Genomic DNA, 23,445 nt, shown 5'->3' on the forward strand with positions numbered 1-23,445 from the left:
GCATGGAATGTTCAAGGCGAGGTGGATGTTTCTAAGATGGAAGCGGGTGATGATAGAGTTTGGATTTCAAAACATTGAAACATGGATACAATTTCATGGCGTTCTTAGTGAGTTACTATCTCTCAAACTTGCTTTCACCCTTGCTCTAATAATAGGTCTGCCTAGTAAGGTGATGCAGGTGCAAGGAATGATATCCAGGTACAAAGTCTGCCTAGTAAGACGATGACGTAAACCACTACTTGCTTCCGCTTTGATTAAAATGCGTTTTGGGATGCAAGAGAAAATCAAGTCATTTCCTTCCATTCACCCACCGAAGTATGGGCCTTCTCTTCGTGGAATGGTTCCTAACCAAAGAAGCTTAGAGCGTGCTATGTCTTAACTCCTTGAGAATTCAAGAATCTACATGACACACTCTTCCAACATAGCTATGGGTAGGGGTGTCAACTGGTCGGGCTTGGTCGGTCGCGGTCGGGCCTAACCAGGTGTTTGAGCTAAAATAAAATCGCAAGCGTACGGGTCAATCGTAGCTATGGGTCGAACACGAGGAGATATACGCCACTCTATTTAACTAACTTAAAAGTAATGCAAAGTGAACCAAATTAAAGTGTTAAATTAAACTAATTAAACTAACGAAAATCAATGTATCCCAACTCATAAGCATCTAACAAAATTAAAGGATTAAATCGGCGTCCTAACACATGAGCATCTAACCTATCAAATTAAAGCGAATTGAAAGGAATAAAAATGCAGCCACACATACTAACCACATAAAAAGAAATAAGGGAATAAAAATGCATCCATAAACCACAACCATATAAAATTAAAATAAAAGAAATAGAGGGGGAAGAAGAAGAAGATAGAGAGAGATAGAGGAGATGGAGAATGAGATTGAGATTTAGATAGTAAAACCTGGATGTGCTTGCATGAATGTAATTGAAAAGCTTGAATACTTGCATAAATTTACCATGGCCTCCTCTTCTAAATCTTCAAGTCTTGTCATCAACTTAAGAACTTAGACTAGAAGGCTTAAAACTTAAATTAGAATTAAGAAATTACAACCCAATTAAAGACTTAAATTGAAATTAAAGCATAAACTAAATCTATTATAACCATTAACTAAAAATCATAAAAGCAAACTAGAACTTAGAAAAATCAAAAATCACAAATTAGAAGAAGAAGAAGAGAAGAAATTTCACTAAGTGAATGAGCAATTTTTACAAGAGAGGTAGGGGGTATTTATAGGTGGAAGAGAGGAGAAGAGAGAAGATGGAAGTGTAGGAGAAATATTCCCTAAGAAATATTCTCTTTTCTTTCCTCTTTTACAATGCCTTGAATCCTAAGAAAAAAAAGAAAAAAAATAGAAAGAAGAAGAAGAGAAGATTGTTTACAAAGACCTTCTATTTCTAGAAAAGTAAACTTTCAATTCTAACAAGTGCATCATTTTTTTTGTAGATATCTTCTCCAAGCAATAAAATCAAAGCATCTTTGATTTTTCAACCTTCCATAGATGAGAAAATACAAATCTATCTCAAGTAGAATTCCAAAAATCCCCTTGAGAAGTTGGAGGAGAGAGAGAGTAAGGGTGATGACTAGGATTCCTTCAAGAATAAATAAAATACCCATTCTGTCCTTCAGAAAACGTGGAGCATGGGGTGCTTATATAGGCCTCACCATTGTGTTCCTTACGAAAAATCACCCAAAATAGACCCAAATTTCGTCCAATTCGGAGTTGGGGAGCCCAAGATATCTCAAGTTGAAGTTGGACTGTCCAGAGCCTTCCAAATGGAATCTTTCGGGTACAGTAAAGTAACTTCTAATAATTGCATTAAGGCCCCTGGAATCCGAACTTCCGCTTCACTTTATCCCCCTCCGACTGTCAATAATTATAAATAAACCGCTACAGACCATTTTCGTGCGTCATTACAAAAACGGCCATAACTTATTCATTTCAACTCGGAATCAAATGCCGTTTGAACTGTTGCGAAGCTAACTCGATGGGCTATGCATCCATACTATTAAGACCTCTAAAAAGCTTATAAATATCTCCTTAGCATCATCTCCTCCATTTTCACAATAATTCACCTAAACCCTAAAAAGCACAAGAAAGCACCCAGTAACTCTGTCCAATGTGGTAAAATGTATGCTTTATGCCCTAAGATTTCACACATAAATGTGCTCATCACCAGGCTTCACCAATCTCAAGCCCTGCACTGTGATCGCCAGTTTAGCCAATCGAGCTGGGCCTAGACAGGCTTAGTCAGGCTCAGTCGATCTCGGGCTATAATCGGTCTACTAGAATCGGACCTTAACCGGGCTATGAGCCTGTTTAATTCCAAACGGTCTTTAAATGTGTCTTAATCGGACTAATAGGATGATGTTCATTATTTATTCATCTTAATCAATCCATTAATTAAAGAATAACTTGATCATCAATGTTTCCTTCCTAGACATTTCTCATTGCATAGCAATGATTAAACAATAGAATTTACTTATGGGGGAATCAACCCAACACTTAAAAATAATAATCAATTGCTCTAATCTGTCCAAAACATCTTTCTAGTTCTGCCCTCAACTATTCATCTAATCAACTTAATCAGTAGACAATATATCTTAGGGTAAGATGGGGATTTCAAGCAATCTTAAATGGGTCGAATTGTAATCGGGTGGGCTAGGTCGGGTGCTTGAAGGGTTAGAACCCCACGCCGGGACCACCCGATTAATAATCAGGTTGGGGTGGGCCAGACTTTAACCGGGCGGGCTCGATAAGGCCTGCTGGGCTGGGCCTGGAATTGACATGCCTAGCTATGGGCTCTGCTACGATGCCATTGCCGCCATGCCTGGCTGACGGAGATCAGAATTGCACTAGATATTCAACACAATATTCCACATAGCATACATCCACGTGGCAATATGTCAGTAGGCTCTAATGGTAGTGTTCTTGAGTCTGCCATTATTGGCCATCACATTTATCCAGATTTAGCGGTTTCAAGACAACAACAGGGGTTACATCTATCAACGCTCGTCAATAATTTAATTAGGCAGCGGTTTCACATCTATCAACGCTCGTCAATCAGTTCAATTAGGCAGCGGTTACACATCTCCTAGTGGTAATCAATCTTCTTATCTCTCGTCGGTTACGGCATCTAAAACTCCACTAGCATCTATATTTAGTGCTCCTCTAAGTCTACACTTAAGGGTGTCAAAATGTAACCAGGACTGAATACCGAATCCAAAACCAATCCGAATTAACCGAATCGAACTGGATCGAATTAACTCGGTTTGGATTCGGATCGACCAATCAAGATTTTATTTCGGTTTTGTTCGGATATGGTTTCGATGTCGGAACCATCGGTTCTAACCGAAACCGAACTGAATGACCAAACCTGAATCCCTAGTTTTTTTTTTTTTTTTTGGAGACAGGAGGGGTATCCAACTTTAGGCTGACTAAATCCCGCCTGGGCTCGTAGATGACCCCCACGCCACGCACGACTAAATCCCTAGTTTTTTTAGTTTTACAACTTTACATTTGACAATTGACCTTTAGGCTTTAGGATTTAATGCTTTATTCCTTCATTCCTTTGTCGCAGGAGACTCTTTACCTTCCAAAGTTCCAAGTTCCAACCTTTTATAATTTTTAAAAGGTTTTACTATCTCTATTCTCTATGAATCTTCGTCTCTCCCAAGTCCCAAGTTCCAAGTTCCAACCTTTTATAATTTTTGAATTAAATGGATTTTCAGACTGTGCATTTAAAAATGTAAGGCCCAAAATACAAGATGGGCATTTGTAGGACTTTTAGTAGAAGATGTTGCTAGGAATTTAAAGCCTAATAGTAGAACCATTTAGCAAACCGAATAGGAACCGAGCTGTATAACTGAATTAAAACCATATCAAAACCCGAATTGAAACCGCATTTTATAACTGAATTGGAGCCGTAACCGAACTGAACCGAGAAGGTTTGGGTTTGGATTTAATTCTAAAACCGAGGTGGTTCTTGGTTTGGATTTGGATGACACTATCACTTCATGGAACCGAACCGAAATCGAACCGAATGACCAAAACCGAACAGATTGACACCCTTATCTACACTTAGTGCTCCACAAATATCTATATTTAGTGCTTATCAATTACCATTTGCGGTCAGAGGTTACAATCCTAGTGAAGCAAATGTGGCTTTAAGTACAAGCCATGATTTTGATTGGTTAGTCTTCGGTGAATTTAATTTTTATTTATCATGGCAAGAAAAGAAATGTGACAAAAAAAATAATAAGAAAAAGATTGTCAATCCCAACGCTCCCATGCCCATAGTGGCTTTACCAAGTATGAAGAATATGACATCTAACTTTGTTTCTAGGGATATTAATGGTTGTGCCTATTCCTTAAGCGGAATGTCTTGTCTATGACATATAAGAGAGGGCCATATTCCATTCCTTGGTTTTTAAATCTAAATGTTTTTGAAACCTTGTGTAACACATGTCTTATATTTAATCGAATAGAATTTTTTTTTTACCAAAAACCAAAATAAAAAATATCACCCCATGAAATTCAAAATAGAAATCTTACCAAAACATTAGTAGGTTTGAGTGTTTGACTTGTGAGTTACCTGATTATGTGGGCGAAGTCAGGAAGCCTTGGTTTTTCAACAATGTACGACATCAATCATATGAAAACTTTTCATAAAAGAAGAGGGAAAATAATCTACCTGGTTGCATGGGCAACGTGATTCCTGCACCTAGACATAGAAGCATGCGAAAGTATCACATTGCCCCCATGAAAAAACAGAAATCTTGATTAGAATGATGCTTGTGCACACATGCTGTCATTGGCCAACGAACGTGCAGGCTCTAGAGGGCTGATCTCTTTCCTTAAACAAAAAAAAGGAAAAAAGTTCTTTGTGAGGAGAGTGTGTGTCCTACGCCCACACACATAGATGGGAGGCGAAATTACCGCCCCACCCCATGAAACGCGATAAAGACCACCGACTACTTTGGTGATGTCGCCTTGCATACTCCCATTGCAGGGCCACGCTCCCCAATGAGATGCTTTTGCCCCAAAAAAATATCTTAGGCAGCTTTTAAAGGTAATTTTCATGATGTGGGTCACCGTGTCCGATGGTAGGACGGATTGCTAGCTTCCATTATCAGAATTAACGGATAAATTTTTTTTGTTTTTTGGTAAGAGATTAACGGATAAATTACGAACATCAACCGTCAGAACAACGCGAATAACAGCAACTTTATTAGATTTTCCTCTCCATTATTGGAAGTTGAAGTTTAGGAAGACGACGAGATTCCCGGCCACCTCCACGGCTCCACCTACCTCAGGCCCAGGGTTGAGAGTCTCTCCCTCTCTCTAGATTGTGGGTAAATTTTTCAGAAGTCTTCCAATAGTAAAGCCGTTGTTGTATTGATCACAGATGCCAATCGTTTATTTCGTTATTCATTTTGCTTTCTATCTTCGTTCCGATAATTTCCTCCCTTCGATCTCTGATTAGGATTCTGACGAGCACGAGTTGCTGACTTATGTCATCATTGACTCGAAATCTTCTTGTAAATTTGCGTCTTCGATTTGTTAATTGGAGGGGAAACCTTGCAACTCAGAAGATCTGTTTTGCGGTTCTGTGTTGAATTGAATTGGAGATACTTGTCCTTCTCTTCCTTTTAATTTGATGTAGAAAAAAAAATCAGGTTATCTGGATTCTGGTGAATATCTCCGCAGTTTATTGAAGAGATGAAACCATCTAGGAGGAAAAGGAAGTCGCGAGCTTCTCAGCGGAACGGTAGAGAAGTTTCAGGGGATGAAAAGAAGGAGAAAGATAGAGGGTTGGAATGCTTGACCGAGTTGTTATCTTCGGTTTCTCTCGATGGAGTTGGTTCTGCTTATCGAGAGGTGAAAGAGGATCCGAATAAGGAAGCGGAGATTATTGGTGGTTTTTCTGAGAACGTTGGATCCGCTGCCACAAGTTCCATTTCTTCGGAGAACGTTGATTCTGCTGCCACAAGTTCCACTTCCTCGGAGAGTTGTTTCGAGGCCAATGTTGTTCAGACGCCGGTCCGTTCGAAAGGCTTCAGAGGAAGTAAGCAGAAGAGGGTTGTTGCATCTACGGGCACAGTTTCAAGTTTTTTGGGAAAGGACTATGTGATGTCTAGCCCAAGGAAGTCCAATGAGGTCAGTAAAGAGCACTTAAGCAATGAAGAGACCGAACAATTCTTGTGTTCCATGCTTGGTGATGAGTGTGAACTGAGTATGGCGGTAGTCAGAGATGTCCTGTGTAAGCCCCTCTTCATGTTCTTCATCAATTCTTTGGCTTTTATATCGAGGTCCTCCTCATCTATGGTATCGGCTCGAAGTGCTGGTCTTTTGAGAATTTCTTTCAAACCAATTTAGTCGCTTAAATTTGTCAACGTTGTTGACATATGACAGTAAGAAAACGAATTAATATGGGGAATCTCATGGCTGCCGGTGAACATAAAATGTTACTACAACTAAATCTTGACCTGTCTAGGTTTGTGCTTGTTCTGAGAGTGAGAACGTAGAATTTCATAATATGAATAGTACTCTTTTCAGGCTGACAGCAATGGTTTCTTAAGAACTGCTTGTGCTCCATCAGGGTCTGTATCTCTCTAGCAATCTGATGCTGGATATGCTATGAAAGAATGTGGACATGCTATAAAGTAAATGGTTCATCCTGTCCTGTTTTTTGGGCCTCAGTGTCATGTCTCTACATAAACTAGATGGAATTGAATTTTGTGACTGATTCTGCTAGAACTAGTACTGAAATAAATGAATCTTTTGTCCTGTCCTACAAATTGCCTTCTGCGAAACCTCCTTTTGGTGAATTCCCATACTTGATTTCTCTCTCTTAATAGGTCATTGTTTTACCTCATCTTTTTGTTATGGAAAAAATATACCTTTTAAATCTTTTATACACATTATCTTCCCTCATGTAGCATTAGTGTATTCAAATTAATTAATGATAGAGCTTAGGGTTACCTGTTAATCCACAAGCGCAGATTCTCCTAAAGATTTTCAGCACTTGATCAATCGAGTCATCACAGGAGCTGGAAGAATGCCTCCCACAAGCAATGCTGAAAGAATGCAGCTAAATTATCTCCTCACAGTCTAGGGTCAAAGCACTAAACATAAGAGGAGAGAGAGAGAGAGAGAGAGGAAGCACCAAAATGCAGGAGAGGGAGAGAGGGAGAAAAATTGCTTGTGTTGGTAAGGGACTAAGGGGTGCTCCTCTCTCCTACAAGCTACCATTTTGTAGAATTCTTATCCAATTTCCCTGTATCTCTCAAATTGCCAATTGGTGGGATCCTAGTGGGAAATCCTTAACTGAGTGAGTCTGTCTATCTAAAATAAAGACAAATTACTCACAAGGACACCTAATATAAGATACAACAGTTAAGCCCCAAAAATATGGTTTCCTTACAATTTAGTCCATTCATTTAACAATATCGCATAATGGACCTACGAGTATGGAAAAGCTTATATAGAGAGTCTAGGTCACTGATTGGACTTTAAAACATTCACATCAACACACAATGCGACAACCATATGAGCAGAATGCCTAGTTTTGTCCCTAGTTGCGAACAATGTAAGCATAACCTTAGGACAATCAAATGCCAAACAATTAACCATTGTAAATCAATTTATTATTTAAACCATTTAAATTGGGTTGGCACATAAATCTAACAATTTCTGCAGAAGCCAATTGAATAGAAGGGAAATTATGCAATCGTTCATTTTCTATTTATGGTTGAGAAAGAAAAACCTCTGTAAAGGTTGCTCCATTGTGACCAAGTGGTCATGGGTTTGAATCTGGAAACAGCCTCTCTGTGAAAACTGGGGTAAGGCTGAGTAAATTATGACCCTCCGCAGACCCCGCAGTGGCGGGAGCTTAGTGCACTGGGTACGCCCTTTTTTTAAAGAAAAACCTCTGTATCCAGGTAGGCTAAAATAATAGGTAGATAGTTTGTGGGGAATAAGATATGGCAATGGAATGGGTTGGTATGAGTTTTGACAGACGTGGCTCAGACCCTATTGGTCCCAACTCCACCAGCCTATGTCAGCTAGAGAGGGCTGCATTGGGGTGGGGGAGGATAGGTTGAGCAGAACTTTAGTAAGAAACTGGAAGAAATGAACTGGAAAAAACCTTTATTACTTGCCCTTTTGAAATGTGACCCCATCTCAAACCAAGTACCCAACTTGGAACTGAATTATGCCAATCCAAAACTACCCCTGCAGGGCATCCATTTGTCTCTTTCCATTGATCCCTGCTTGATTCTACTTCCCTTTTGCAATGTGACCCCATCCCAAAATGAGTACCCAGCCCGGAATTGAATTATGCCAAACCAAACCTACCACAGTAGGGCATCCATTTGTTTCTTTTCGTTGACCCCTCCTGATTCTACTTCCCATGCTACACTGTCCAAGTTTAATAGCATTATACTTTGTCCATGAAACTGTAGAAAGCATAAAATAGATAGTTTACTTATGGATTGACATGTATTATATTTTACACCTCAGTTTATTTATGACATTAGGATATTTTAGGGATGAACTTATATTATATGGTGAATAACAAGAAATTCATCTTTGCAGGTCAATGTGGATGTGACGTTGGTATGGTAAGCATTGCTACTAGTTCTATTTTATATTTGTTTTCCACTTGATGGTGATCATAGATTAGATTTTTTTCTTGCGAGAACAAAATCTGACCCTGAATAGATCAGGTGAGAAGTGGGTTCATTGTTTTAGACTGACTCACAGTTCAAACCAAGATCTGTCGGTGAATAATAAAGTTCTGAGAATGTGTAATTCATATCTGTGTATGGGATGATTCGACATGGTGAAAATATTCCATTGAAGTGGACCTAGAGGTCATCCTTGACGTCTTATTCAAATTTTTCTTATTTTTGGGTATCTGTATTGATATTAGCAGGACGTAAATATGTAACAGAGAATCCAAGAAATGAGATTTGATGTTCGGTATGCAATATAACTAGTTCTGGTGGATAGCAATCCTACTTCAAATTGGTGACTTGCCAGTTGAGCAGTTGCTATACTTGAAAAGAATGTGGACTAAAGGATCCACTTTCAGATACATGATTTGTAAACATACACCAATATATTTCATGACATGCATGTTTTGGTAAACTTGACCCACAAGTTAAATTCATTTGATGCAGTTATGACTTGACATTGACTATTAGTACTGTTCCTATTTTTGTAATTATTGTTATCATCATCTTCATCGTCATTGTATTTGGATCATTACATGATCTTATTCATCAATGTCACCAGTCAATGTGGACCTTTAAGCAACCTGATGATTGGACCTCCTGATGCTCCCTTTATTTCTGACTACATTTCATGGCCGATGATGATAGTTATGGTAGATCCCACACTGCTAAAATGTCATGTTTTCATGAGAAATATAAGATACCATAGTAGGAAGGCTCATAGTTGTCACGGCACCTAGGGATGTTGGAGGGGGCCTGGACGCAAGATGACACCAACAAGGTGACCAAGGCGCCTGCCTGGCAGACCAAGGAGACCATAGTTGTCAAGGCGCCTTGACGCCATGCAATGCCTTAACAATTATGCAGGCTCCTATTTTTCCAACCACCAATGTTGATAGAACCTCTCTGGCAAATGTAGTAAACACAGAGTTGTCTGAATGCAGGCCTTGGATATATTGCTTGAATTATCTTCCTCCTCGTACGACCAGTCCAAGAGCTGTGGCTATGTTGCTTATTCTGAAGGCGATAAACAAGATAGGGGAACTGCTACCAAGTGCAATGACAGTTTAGATGGTACAATAGGGGAATGCAAGGTAATATCTTTAGCTTTGAGATCTGTACTCTTGGGTAATTTCTACTTATCTGGGACCTGAGGACAAATCTCTTTATTTTAATATGTTTATTGAGTTTTCTCTTCTAATTTAGTATGGCTTGTATGGTCTCAAATTTTACTTGGAAAATTTAACCTGTTGTATCTAGCTTTTCTGGATTTGGTTTTCAAGGATCAAAGTTGTTATGTTTTTATTAAAGATATAAAACTTGGTATTGCGGCTTGAACCTGGGTGGAAGTGGTCAGAAATTAATAAGAAAGTTTTGAAAGAGGCTTGTTATCAGTATTGGGTTGATAGACCGGTCTCTGCCAATCTTGATCTGGATCCTATCAGTCTGCCGATCTGATCCTGATACTTGAAACCATGGTGGAAATTTAGAAGTTTCACTTGTACTCTCGTCGTGGTTTTGGTTTGTTACTATGGAGTATGAATATCTCCTAGACTTCATAAAAATCTTCTCAGTACTCTTCTGGATACTATTGAGAATTGTTTGAATTTGAGTATTAATGCAGTTTCTACTGTAAGGCTACTGATATGGATATGTTCCATCCGTTCTGCTGATCATGAAGCTAGGGATTTGTTGACTTGGGTTGAACTGAGAATTAGAAGCCTTTTTTTTTACGTACCCCCCCATGAGGTTTCACGTAATTATGAAAAAATCCCTCACTTTTAAAAAATGCTGCGTGCCCCCCCTGAGGTTCTTAACAGTTAACATATTCCCCCATTCCGTTAGTCTAGGACTAACAACGTTAAAAGTATGAGATGAACTGACAAAAATGCCCTTCTAAGAAGAAAAAAAAAACCTGCAACATTTGAAGATGGGTTGCAGATAACCAAAAAGTTAACCTTTACTGTAAGGAATTGCATTCTTTCAGCTGGATCCATTCGTTGGTGCCTTCCTGCAAAATTTTTGAGAAAAAAGAACAGAAAAAAGTTCATATTTAGATATTCTGTGAGAACTCGAAGTATAAGATCATAGAAATTCGTTCTTCTTCAGGCAATAGTGGTTGTGTTACCTTCTTTTTCTGAATAGTGGTCTCTGTGATTCTGATCACCTCGTTCCAACACCTCTAAGCTTTGAGTCAAAAACTTCTCTTTGGCCCATGCAATTGCTTCATCCACTACTCCATCTGTTACTTCCATCTTGTTAGATGTGATCTCAATAACATAAGAGCTCATAACTTCATCTTCTTCTTGGTCGTCCAATTCTTTGCCTTGAATGGCGAGTTTTGCCTCTGGTTCTCAACAGAGTGAAGAGATTGCAGAGTGAGGAGAATCAGTGTCTTCTACATTATCCATTAACATCTTAGTTCTTTGGTATGGAATGGATTCTGGCAATGGAACCCGTCTTGAAAATCCGAAGTGGTTGCTTCTGAAGCTCTCGTGGGAGATGCTGTCTGTAAATTGGAAGTCCATATAAGAAGCTGGGTTGCATGGAATGGCTGAAATCCCATTTCTCTTCTGCTGTTCTTCCGGTGTCACTGACGATGAATTCTATCCACATGGAATGTTGATCGGCCTGAAACAAAATTATGAGGATCACTGACCTGCAACTCATTTTGGGGAAGATGAGTTGTAGGTTTTTTTCTTTCTTAGAAGGGTATTTTTGTCAGTTCACCCTTTGTTTTTAACACTGTTAGACCTAAACTAACGGAATTGAGGTGTGTGTTAACTTTTAAGAACCTCAAGGGGGTATGCAGAATTTTCCAAAACCGAGGAATGTTTTTATAATTAAGGCAAACCTCAGGGGAGGTACACGAAAAAAACCCTTTTTTTGCGGCAGGGGGGGGGGGCGGTAGAGGGTTGGAGTTCTCTGTTTTTTTTAGTTCAAGTTTTGGTTAATACTTTTAATATATATTCTTCTTAAGGGGCCATTGCTTAGAGCAATGCTAAAAGCTTCGGGCTGCCAGGGAAAATGCCCGGGTTCGAGTCTTGAGAGTGGCCACTTTGCACAAAAAATGCCAAAGGTTAGGACCGACTCCAAACTCACCCCCTTCCACGAAATCGCATAGGTGAGACCAGCATTGGGTAATTCCCCTTTTTTTTAATATATATTCTTCTTCATATTTCCTGTTGCATTATGATGTCGTATTTCTTCACCTGGTTTCATGGGTTGAACTGAGATGTTTGTACTAAACTTTGTGCATTTCTTATGATTGTCCATATATTATTTAGAATTCCTATTGTACTCAATGAGGACTGGGTGATGAAGGATTAAATCATTTCTGTCTCTTCCACTTTGCTCAATTGTCAGGTGCTTTGACCTTATTAGGTGATTAATGTGCATAGATTATCTTCTTTTCCTCCATCTTGATTCGGGTAATCTTGTGACAGATAGCAGATAGGGCATTGAATTCAACTGTCTATTTATCTGAACAAGAACTAGAGGAAATCCTACAATCTGCTAGGTATGACAGCAGGGAAGATACAAATGCTTTTACTTTCCTTTTTTCATATATTTTCTGTTTTCAGTTTCCATTTTTGTGTTCATATGACTTGGTCGGCAGTCTGGAACAAATTCCTACAGTCTAACCCAGAACCAAGTGTGATGCAGTTAAGGGTGTCCAATCATGCCTTGGAATAATTTACTTTGGCCTATGGTTGGGTTCTATGGGCTTTGTGCTTGTTATTTTTATTTTATTTTATTATTATTATTTTTTTGTAATGGGCCTCTTCTATAAGCCCAAAAGTTGGGATTTAAGTGATTACATGCGATAAAGTATATGGATAAGATTGTGTGGGATAAGATTGTGTGGGTCCCATGTGCTATTATGCAGTCAAATTAGTTTAATCTAGAAGAGTCCTTTTAAGTTCAGTGTTTAAGTTTGTTTAGGTAGGTTGAGAGTCATTAGTGGAATTGATGAGGTATGGTAAGGCTGAAACAGGTCAACACTATCAAACCTAACAGAAAACCAGAATCGCAGTGACCAAAACTCAACAGAACTTGTGGACAGAATATAGAAGTGATGATAACCCCTAATCAGATTGATGGATGAAGCTGAAATTTCAATTGAAGGAAGGTCCTGTGGGGCTGTTTGTATGAAATAGTAACTTCTAACTTTCAATCCAGCAGTCTGATGGTCTTCAGACTTGGGTTGAAGGGAGTTGAAAAGGGGAGAAACAGCATACCCAAATCTCAACACAAACTAACGGTTAGATTTTCTAAAATCCAAGACTGAAGATCAGAACATGCTGCTGACAAAAAACCTATTGCAGACACTAAACAGGGCTGGAAAGTATCAGAACTGATTTAGAGATTAAGAACAGTAATAGTTAGTTAGTCAAGCATCCTAATAAGCACTGATATTACCTGATAAGAGTCCACGGCTGTGAAGGATGGCTGCTGGAATTCTGATGGACAGAGATGGGAGAGATAGAGAAAGAAGAAGGAAAAGGAGGATATGACCTGGCTTCACCACCAAGGCCTGCGCCTGTGGGAAAGGCTTCACCACCAGTCCCAACTTAGGAATCACCACCTAGGGATGCATCTTGATTCACTACCAGACTACTGCTCCATTGAATAAGACATTGCTTTCAATTCTCAACCAAATCATGGGCATATGAGGCCCAATATTTTTATGTATAATATGTCATATCAACTTTACACAAATAGCAACTCCCAAAACTGTGGGGAGAAGCTTGGCTGCCATGATAACTGAAAAAGGTGACTAACATCAAAATAGAAACTTCAGAGAAAATAGAAGTTCCTATCAATCTAGCAATTGAATCAATAGCAATACTAGAAAATAACAACTACTGAAATAAAATCTTAAAGAATATTGGCAGCTTCTACTTTTCTGTGTCAGCTGTCCATATGGCCCAAAACTGAAGCATGCGAGCTGTCCATTTGCTGGCCCAATAGCTGGCTTGAACGAGGCACCAGAACCAGAACCATGTACCACTGTTCATTTGAACAGTACCATGTGAACAATAACACATGAACAATCTTCTTCCTTGAACTGCATCAGCACTCCCCGGCTTGAAAAAACTTGACGTCAAGTTTTAGTAAGTCGAGGGATCAATTGTGTATGATGGATGTCCAACTAAAGCCCATATAAGTACTCTGGTAGCACATGATAGTAGGAATGTAATCCTCAAGTGGTGGTCCCCTCTCCTCAAAGAATTTGGATGGAATTATAAACTCAATGTGCTCCTCCCCAGATTCATCTTCCACTAAGATGCGTGTTTCCGTGGGAATCTCCGGGACTGTAGTGTCAACCTCCATCTCAATCTCTGTAATATTACCAAGCTCCCTGTCCTTTGCATTGTCGCTCTTTTCATCAGTATCAGTGATAGTATGAAGACATATAGATCGACACCCTGAATGTCCTCACCTCAATAGTCGGCATCATCATCAAGTGGGTATGGCTTGGTCACTTCCACTTCATCATCCTCTTCAGTAGTGTTAGTAACCGCAACATTCAACTGTTGTTGCAGGCAGAACTTTGCAACATGTCTAAGACATTGGAAACATTGCGTTTTGTGGTTACCATCCATAGGCGCCTTCCCTTTGTTGTCTGTACGTGCGGGGATAGTAGTGGGGGGTTGGTCAAGCCGTAGGCCTATCAGTTGTAAGTCCATTCTACTTTCTCCGGTTTGAGAACCAAACCGTCTCATTAAAGTCTTCAACAATTCCTCTGCTCAGAGTGCTCTCTGAAAATAATCCTGTAAGTCAAATATATCTGCAACTCCAATCCTGTCCTGTAGGTCAGGCCTTAATCCCAACTTGAAGCAGGATGTCAGCTGGTGTTCATCCTCCTCAGCATCCGTATGTGACACGAGGGTGCTGAATTGGTCCATGTATTCTTCTACTGACATGGCACCTTGTCGTAGGAAGTTGAGCTTCTCATGTAACTGAGCCTTAAAAGTTGGAGGCAAATGCTTAACATGAGCAAGTTGTAGCTTCCTGGGCTCCATCAAGCTAAACCAAACAAAATAATCATCTAAATAATACAACCAGTCATAGAATACCTGAGAATCATGTCGGCCGTTGTAGTCCTTCAATTCTAGCTTCACTTTATGGTAGTCGTCCATGTTATGCCAAGTGGGAGTGCCCACCTCAAAGTAGGCATGCACATGGTCTTCAAATGTAGGCTGTGGGGAGGTGGCTTTACTAATTTCCTCCGAGGTTCCCGAAGAGTCCTTGGGAAATTAGTTGCTGTAGAATACCCATACATGTCATCTTGAGGCCTAGAACTAGCAATGTTAGGCTCCAAACGCTGCTGTTCTATGTTTTGCAACTCGATGAGTAAGTTGAGTGATCAGCTCTATGAGGTGGTTAAGCTTTTCACCATCATTGGAGTGCTATGGATTGCTGCTGGCGATAGCTCTGATACTAAATGATGTGGTATGGTAGGCTGAAACGGGTCAACACTATCAAACCTAACAGAAAACCAGATTTGCAGTGACCAAAACTCAACAGAACTTGTGGACATAGTATAGAAGTGGTGATAACTCCTTATCAGATCAATGGATGAGGCTGAAATTTCGATCGAAGGAAGGCCCTGTGGGGCTGTTTGTATGCTTAAATTTCAGCTTTTTCCAATGGGGAATTGGGAGAAAACAACCAGTAACAGAAATTAGAAAGTATGGAACACAGAAAATAGTATTCAAGGAGATTTTTATTTCTGCTTTTATAGATAGCGATGTAACCAACCCACCCTCTCCATGATTTGTATGGGAATGAAATCTGGATTTTCAGTTTGAAAATTGAGTGGGATCTACCTCTTCTCTCTCCCTTCCCCATGTGGTGACTTTCCTCTATCTTCCTTATCTTGTGATCTTTTGTCGTCTTATCATCTTCTTATTCTTCTTCTATTCTCTCTCCTTCATCGGTTGCAGATCCGAATTCATCTCACAATTGTGCCTTGTCATTTATTGATTTCTGGTTCCAAAATATTAAAAAAAATAAAATAAAATCTTGTTACTGTTTGGAAGAATTCTAATGCAGGTCTGTTCTCTGTTTTGTCTTACTTGTGATTGACTTTTGGATTCTATTACCAGTTGATATTCTACTATAATCGCTGAGTTCTGTTACGGGTTAGGGTCACCTATATTTTCTGATTTGATTCCTCTTCATTCTGAGATCAAAACCCTGTTGTGGAAACTTTATTCAAGAGTCTTGTCTACAGTAGGATATTGCTATATCTTCAGATCAGGCCATCAGATTTGAACCAGTTTTTGAGTAGTTGTTCTCCATATTATTGACACTTGACCCGAGTCTTAACCAGTTCAGATCTGCCTTTAGTCTGTTAGTTGATTTCTCTTGAAATTTGGTCAATTCCCTGATTGCAATTCTGGTTTTACGGGGAATTCTGATCCCTAATCCTTAAGTGACATAGAACTCCATCAATTATTATCAGAGTGAACCTGAAACTCTTCATCATGGAGGTTGATCAATTCGTCTGACTTACTCCTCTCAATGAGAGATGATCCCCATGCACTCCAAGAGAGTATGCATGTCCAAAGAGAATATTATATTGAAGCCACTAAAGAGTTTAATCGAAAAAGTGAAGCTATCTTTGAATTACTTGAATAATCACTGGAGGTGGACAATTTCCAAGAGTAGACCACGACTAAGATTTTTTGTGTACGATTTGATTAACTGTCTGACTGAAGATGTGGAGCCCCAAAAACATATACCAATCAAAGAGACACAACTTGGCGCTGTTCATACAGAGATCGAGACAGTTGATTTCCTTCTTCCTCCATAAATCTTGAATGTGAGGAAGCTGATTTTGATCATGAGATGCGTTGGATCATTGTACCATCAAAGCCAACGATCACGGATGTCGATCTGGTGTTGTTGCTTCTCCTCTACTGTAAAACTCAAGGGCTGGTTTTTTTCAACACCGAGGGAATTGATGCCGTCAAGGGTGTACAATTGGGCCAGTTGGGCCTTGGAATACTTTATTTTGCCCCGTAGTTGGGTTCTATGGGCCTTGGGCTTGTTATTTTTGAGTTTTTTTTTTTTTTAATTGTACTGAGATTCTTTTATAAGTCCAAAAGTTGGGATTTTAGGGGTACACCAGATTAAATATATGGGTATATTGTGTGGGTCCTATATGCTATGTAAGAGTCCTTTTAAGTTTAGTGTTTAAGTTAGTTAGGAAGGTTAAGAGTCATTAGTGGAGTCAAATTAGGAGATTTTAATTCTGTTTTTATAAATAGCAATGTAACCAACCCACCTCTCCAAAATCTGAATTTTCATTGAAAATTGAGTGGGATCTCTCTCCTCTCTTCCTTCCCCACATGATGACTTTCCTCTCTCTTCCTTATATTGCGATCTTTCTTCCTGTTGACATCTTATTCTTATTCTATTCTCTCTCCTTCCATCGGTTACAAATCTGAATATATCTCGCAATTGCACCTCATGATTTATTGATTTCTGTTTCCAAGAAGAAAAAAAATCTTGTTTCTGTTTGAAAGAATTCTAAAGCAGGTGTGTTCTCTGTTTTCTCTTACTTTTGGTTGATTTTTGGATTCTATTACGGGTTGATATTCTACTATAATCTCTGAGTTCTGTTACTGGTTTGATCCACCTTCATTTACTGATTTGATTCTCTCATTCTGAGTTCGATACCCTGTTCTGGAAACTTTATTCAAGAGTCCTGTCTTCAGTAGTACATTGCTATATCTCCAGATCAGACCATCAGATTTGAACCAGTTTTTTAGAAGTTGTTCTCCTCCACATTATTGACACTTGATGTGAGTCTTAACCAGGGCAGATCTTCCTTTAGTCCGTTAATGGAATCTCTTGAAATCTGGTCAATTCCCTGACTGCAATTCTGGTTTTACAGGGAATTCTGATCCCTAATCCTGAGGTGACCTAGAACTCCATCAAAGTAACTTGGATTCTATATTTTCATTAATGGGCAAGTAAAATTCCAGAGGGTCTAGAATTTCCAATTAGAACTTCCAGTTCTGCATCCAAAGGCATATATTACAGTGGTGTTCTAAAAAAGTTATGAACTTTATATGGAGCTTAGTGGAGAATGTATTAGAGGTTGTTAACTATTGTATTTTAAACTGAGTTGTTTGTCGGGTGCTTTACTTATCGCCCTTCCCCTCTGCAATGTTTTATAAGCTTATGATTTCTAACTTCTACTTTAATTTTTATCTGTTTAATAGTTAACATTTTCTTTTTAAAGGTCTAATGAATTATTTTGGAATTTAGGGAAATATTTTATGAATTTCAATATGCTACACGGAAATTGTGAAATCTGTTCCTAATTTATTTGAATTTTCTTTCTATTTTTGTTCAGATATGATTCTGGAATTAAAAAGTCGAGTCTCCCTCAAAAGGTGTTGGAGTCCTTGTTTAATATCCCCAAGAGTGCTGAACATGATCCTAGCAGTATGAACTGGAAGAATGTAGTAAAGAAAATGGATTCATTGGGGAAAGGATTGGATTTTCATTCTGCTGGCACTAAACTTCAACTGAAGGGTTATGGTATTCACCTTTTATCATGTCAAGCTGACTGTTTTCTTCTGGAATCTGGTCTTCTTATGCTTTGTCTGGATTCTCTTCTGTTTGTTTCTCCAAAATATCCTTGATTATGTTCCTTATCATTCCTCAGTTCCACTAGTGAACTAGAGTTCTGGTCATTGGAATTTTATGCATTTGTTTTTATGAAAGCTACTTTTCTGTTTTGCCTATTGGGAGGTGTAGGATTAACATCATCAAAGCAACGATGGCCAACCTCCCGGTTCATTGCTTTTCTCTGTTCAAGGCCCCTAGAAAAGTTTGTAAAATGTTGGAGAAGCTTCAAAGGAACTTCTACTGGGATCTGGTGAAATAATAAAGACCAGCTAGTCAATTGGAATCTAATAAGCCTCCCCTTGTGAGTGGTTTGGTATTGGGAATGTTGCGACTAGGAATGACACTTTCCTTTATAAATGGTCAGTGATTAGGTTGAAATATGGTTTAATTGAGAATGTTGGGCACTCAGGTATGAGGTATTAACAGCAGAGTCACACTTACATGTCCCTATAAGAGTATTGTGAGAATTATTCCATCCTTTATTCGCTTCATTAGATACCAGATGGGTGATAGCAGTCAGATTAGTTGTTGGAGGGCCTTTGGTGGGGCTGGCCAATAGGTTTTCTAGACTTTATTACCTGCTCTGAGTTGAGAATAGGATTGTTATTCTGTTAATGTGTGGTGGGTGTCTGGAACAAGCTTAGTTGGGACTATGGTTTTAGGAGTGTTAGGAAGTCTGAGATGCAGGATACCACTGAATTTATTAGCTCTTAGCTTGATGTTTACATTCTCCCTGCTGAATTTAATTTCCACATTTGGACTCTAACCGCTATTGGAAATTTTTTCTCCAAATCACTTTTCCATGCTCTCCTATCCAGAATCAATAAAAACAATGCTTATTCGTATAGAACTGGTCTGAAAAATCCAAGCCCTCCAAAATATAAGGCTCTAACTTGGTAAGTGAGCCATGAGAGGTTAAGTTGATGGTTGTGCATTTGTTTTTATGAAAGTTAATTTTCAATTTTGCCTATTTGTTTCATGAAGCTATCAGCTATCTTTTAAATTTCTCAAATGGGAAATTTTACATTTTTTCCCTATATAGGATCTCAAGACACCTAAGCAAGCCTCACAGAGAGCATTGTACAATAGAACTATATCTTGGGGATGAAGCATTCTGGGTATGGTTAGCATATTTGACTTGTTCTTGATATATCTTCTTTTCCTGTCTCCTGCCCCAACCCCCAAATTCCCCACTCTCTCAGCTACATCTTATTGTCCCCTTAAAAAACGCATAAACAAATAGAAGTGATTGCATTTTTGAGCACATTATGGTTGAATCCTAGGTGCCATGTTGAACTTTTGTTTGTGCCCCCCTTTTAATAAGCATCAGGTACTATGCTTGGTGGCCCCTTAAGTATCTAGGTCTTCCTGTTGGGGGCGTCTGTAGGTCTCTAAGGGTTAGGGATCTGGTAGTGTGGATAAGTGGAAAAGGTGACCAGTAGGCTGGAAGCTTGGGCTAGGATTTACTTTTCATTGGGAGGTAGGATTACCATCATCAAAGCAACGGTGGCCAACCTCACGGTTTATTGCTTTTCACTGTTAAAGGCCCCTAGAAAAGTTTGTAAGATGTTAGAGAAGCTTCAAAGGGACTTCTTCTGGGATCTGGGGAATAATAAGACCACCTAGTTAATTGTAATCTAGTAAGCCTATCCTTGTGAGTGGTAGGGTATTGGGAATGTTGCTACTAGGAATGACGCTTTCCAAACCAGACTCTATTACCTGCTTTGAGTTAAGAATGCAATTTCAGTTGTCTCATTTGAAATTATCTGCCTTTAGTGTTCTTCCTCTACTACCACCTCTTCCAACTAGTCCTCCATCAATTATCCCTTCATGCCTGTCAATTTCTCATGGTATCTTCTGGTTAGTCCATGGCCACTGGTAACTTTCTGAATAATATTTTTTCAAGGGTTGGCACTGGACTTGATTGCTACATTTATGCCAATGAAACTCCTCTGTTTCTTGTCTTCTCTTTTGGTCCGTATCAAAATTTTAGAATTTCAATCATGAGTTGTTAGATTGGATTGACATGCTAGTGGAGATGGCTTGCAGAACCATGAAACAATTGGAAAAAAAACCTGCTTTGTTGAAGTTCTTTGTATGATCATATTTCTGAAGCTCTTCCTCATCCTCACTTCCGGGCAAGTCATACATCTTCATCCTCTTTAAGGAAGCCCTGTTGATTGGCTCAGTCCCTTCTCCACCTGTCGGCTCCCTAGTAAAGTCAACCCTGTAGTGTTGGAAAACTTGAGATAAAAGTCTTCCATATGGTAGGTTACCATCCTCTGGGTTCCTTGCATGATACAACATAGTCTTCAGGATGAGGTATGGCAGACAAATCTGTGGACCACCTCTACCTGCCAAGTACAAGCAATAGGTCACATAGGCTCTCGCTATGGCAACCCCACTCCTGTTTCCACCCTTAGGAGAAATGTTATATTGGACTATTCGGCTCAAGATTCTAGCTGATGGTTTGAATTCCACCTCTGGTTTTGGAGCTGGATTCCCTCCTGTAAGAGCCTTGAAAACCTTCTCGTGTTGCTAAAGGTATAATGTCTGAGGAGTTGAACCTGGGCTTGCAATAGAAATTAGTTCCATTTGGGACAATTCCCAAAATAACAGATAACCGATGCACCGATAAACTGATGTCAAACCCCTTTACTCGACTCTTCAACTAGAAACCTAAACTCTCATCATCATTACAAACTGCCAGGTTGTAGTAGAAGTGTCGAACCAAGTTTGGGTAACATGGCAGGTCTAGGGTCTACATGGGCGCCCAACCCAAGGCATTAAACCTTTCATACACTTTAAACTTCTTCAGATCATTTATATTGACATCTTTCCCATTCTCTACCTTCTTGTTCTGGTAAGCTGCCCATTTTTGCGAGTTGGAGTAGTTTGAGAACCAAACCTCATCAAATTCTCCTTCCTCCTCTTCTATTTCATCCTCTTCCTCTGATATGTTAGGGAGAACCTCATCCCAATCCTCATCTGGTGATGATGGAGATGTCTCTTGGTGTGTTCGTTTACTTGCGGTAGTCTTAACACGAGAACTCCTAGTGATTCTTGAAGACATGGCTAAAAAAAAATAATAAACACTTATGTTCAAACAGTAAAAAAATCTGATTATAAAAGTAATAAATGATCGAATCGTTGAACCAATCAAAAATTAATCCTAACATACATTAATACAGTGGAAAGTAAGGGTATCGAACTACGGGGAATAGAGGCTAAGTTGCACGAAATTAAATCAAGTCTAAGGTTAATTTAAAAATGCAAATTAATTAATTTAAAGCTAACACTAGCAACTGATTAAAGCGAATAAAAGATGGTGAGAAAAATACTGTTTTTAGGTTGAATCAACTTTAATTTAGATTCATCATTCAATCTCTCTCATATTTGGCTCATGGCAACTACAAGCCCCACGACAACTACAGAATATAGGGTCCCTTCTAGGTATAAAGTATCTTGGCGAAATTGTCGTCCGATCGCTACAATGAATCGAAAGTTCAAAGAGCTCGGGTACACACAATCCGCTCAGGTATACCGTATCATCGATACGACCACATGAATCAATTCAATACCATTGCTTGGTAGGTTAACTTGAATCACAGAAACAAATTACCCTAACTAGATGTAAACTTGATTACACAAAAATTACAATGGGATGCCTAACTCTTTTCCAAGCAATCAATAAGAAAAGAGAATGAATAATTAAATCTTCCTTAAAGTGTCATGTTCCCAAAAACAGCAGCAAGTTTAGTTACTCATTTAACATGAATTACTAAAGAGAGGTTAGGGATACAAGCTCAGAGAATTAGAGGGAAGAAGAGAGTAGAAGCAATGGCGATTCAGGTGTGTGAAGGTGCTGGATGGTGGCGATGGTAGATGCTCTTCCTCTTCTTCTTCAAGCCTTCTTTTCCCCAAACCGTGATCCAAAAGCTCCACAGCCAAGAGCGATCTCCTTTTCTCTGAAATCTCCTCTCCTTATAGCTTGCTGTCTCCCTCATGAATACCCCTTTTTCCTCCTATCCTTTTGATAGTTTCCCCATAAAGAATGAGAGGAAGATATGTTTTCTAATCATAGAGAAGAAAGACAAATTCTGTGGAGAGATATGGAAGGGAGAAAATTAGGAATGAAATCCAGGGGATAGGCATGTATGGGAGAGAGAAATATGTGGGACCGAGAGGTATAAATGTGGAGAGAGATATGTGTGAGAGAGGGTTTACGTAAGAGAAGAGAGAAATTAGGGAGAGAGATCTTTCTTTGTTTTTTTTATTTATTTATTTTTTCTTTCTTCACACTTTCCAACTTTGCCATAGTCCATTTTTTTGCCATAATCCCTCCTTCCTTGAACCGAATTGACTCGACCCAAGAATTAAATGTTAACCATTTAATTTTACTGATGCAATGAGTCCAATATCGACTTTTCTTGAGAAATCTCCTCTTTGTCAAATTACGATAATGCCCTTGAGATGACAATTTGCACACATGCGGACCTTTGGCCCAGCTGGTATTGAACATCCAAAATCGGCTAAGGGGGCTGATTCTATCACTGATTCATGCTTTTCTCCTTCCAGGCCTGCAATCATAGAAATCGCATAGCAGTATCAAATCCTTCATAAATATTCAAATAAAAACAGTAAGTAAATAGTGATTTCTATCTAAGATTACAGCCCAATCAATAAACCATGAGTTAGTAACTACACAAACATACATAAATGGTTATAAAAAAAAAATAACAATAAACAAGCAACATAGTAGAGGGAGGTTAGGAATTATTACAAGCAGCAAAATGACATGTAAAAAAAAAAAATTGATAAACAAACAAATTAGTGGAGGAAAGTTAGAGATTCTTGCAATGGCATATATGCAAACAAGCCGGGGAAAAATCAGGAATTTTTGTAAGAATAAAAGAAGGTAAATATATGTACATAAGAGGGTTTGGGTTATTAACTAAACAAACAAAGATTTAATCATGGTTTTATAGCCATAGAATGAGGAAAACCGCACAAATAGGTTAAAAAAAAACACACAGAAGCAAAACA

General features: G+C 38.9%; 1 protein-coding gene across 3 annotated transcripts in view; it reads left to right on the forward strand.

The window, feature by feature from the left end:
• Positions 1 to 5,471: 5,471 nt before the first annotated feature.
• LOC122671293 (SMR domain-containing protein At5g58720) overlaps positions 5,472 to 23,445 on the forward strand; it is a 35,455-nt gene continuing 17,481 nt past the window's right edge. Inside the window, exons 1-6 of one of the 3 annotated variants that reach the window (XM_043868421.1) lie at positions 5,472 to 6,269; positions 8,606 to 8,626; positions 8,732 to 8,736; positions 9,690 to 9,839; positions 12,192 to 12,277; positions 18,122 to 18,309. In XM_043868421.1, coding sequence (XP_043724356.1) covers positions 5,729 to 6,269; positions 8,606 to 8,626; positions 8,732 to 8,736; positions 9,690 to 9,839; positions 12,192 to 12,277; positions 18,122 to 18,309 — 991 coding nt within the window. In that variant the 5' untranslated portion in view covers positions 5,472 to 5,728. Of the gene's footprint in view, positions 6,270 to 8,605; positions 8,632 to 8,731; positions 8,737 to 9,689; positions 9,840 to 12,191; positions 12,278 to 18,118; positions 18,310 to 23,445 lie in introns of all 3 variants that reach the window. The other 2 variants (XM_043868419.1, XM_043868420.1) reach the window with 2 other exon arrangements.

This window comes from Telopea speciosissima, chromosome 8, assembly GCF_018873765.1.
Source record: "Telopea speciosissima isolate NSW1024214 ecotype Mountain lineage chromosome 8, Tspe_v1, whole genome shotgun sequence".
NCBI classification, from domain to species: Eukaryota; Viridiplantae; Streptophyta; class Magnoliopsida; order Proteales; family Proteaceae; genus Telopea; species Telopea speciosissima.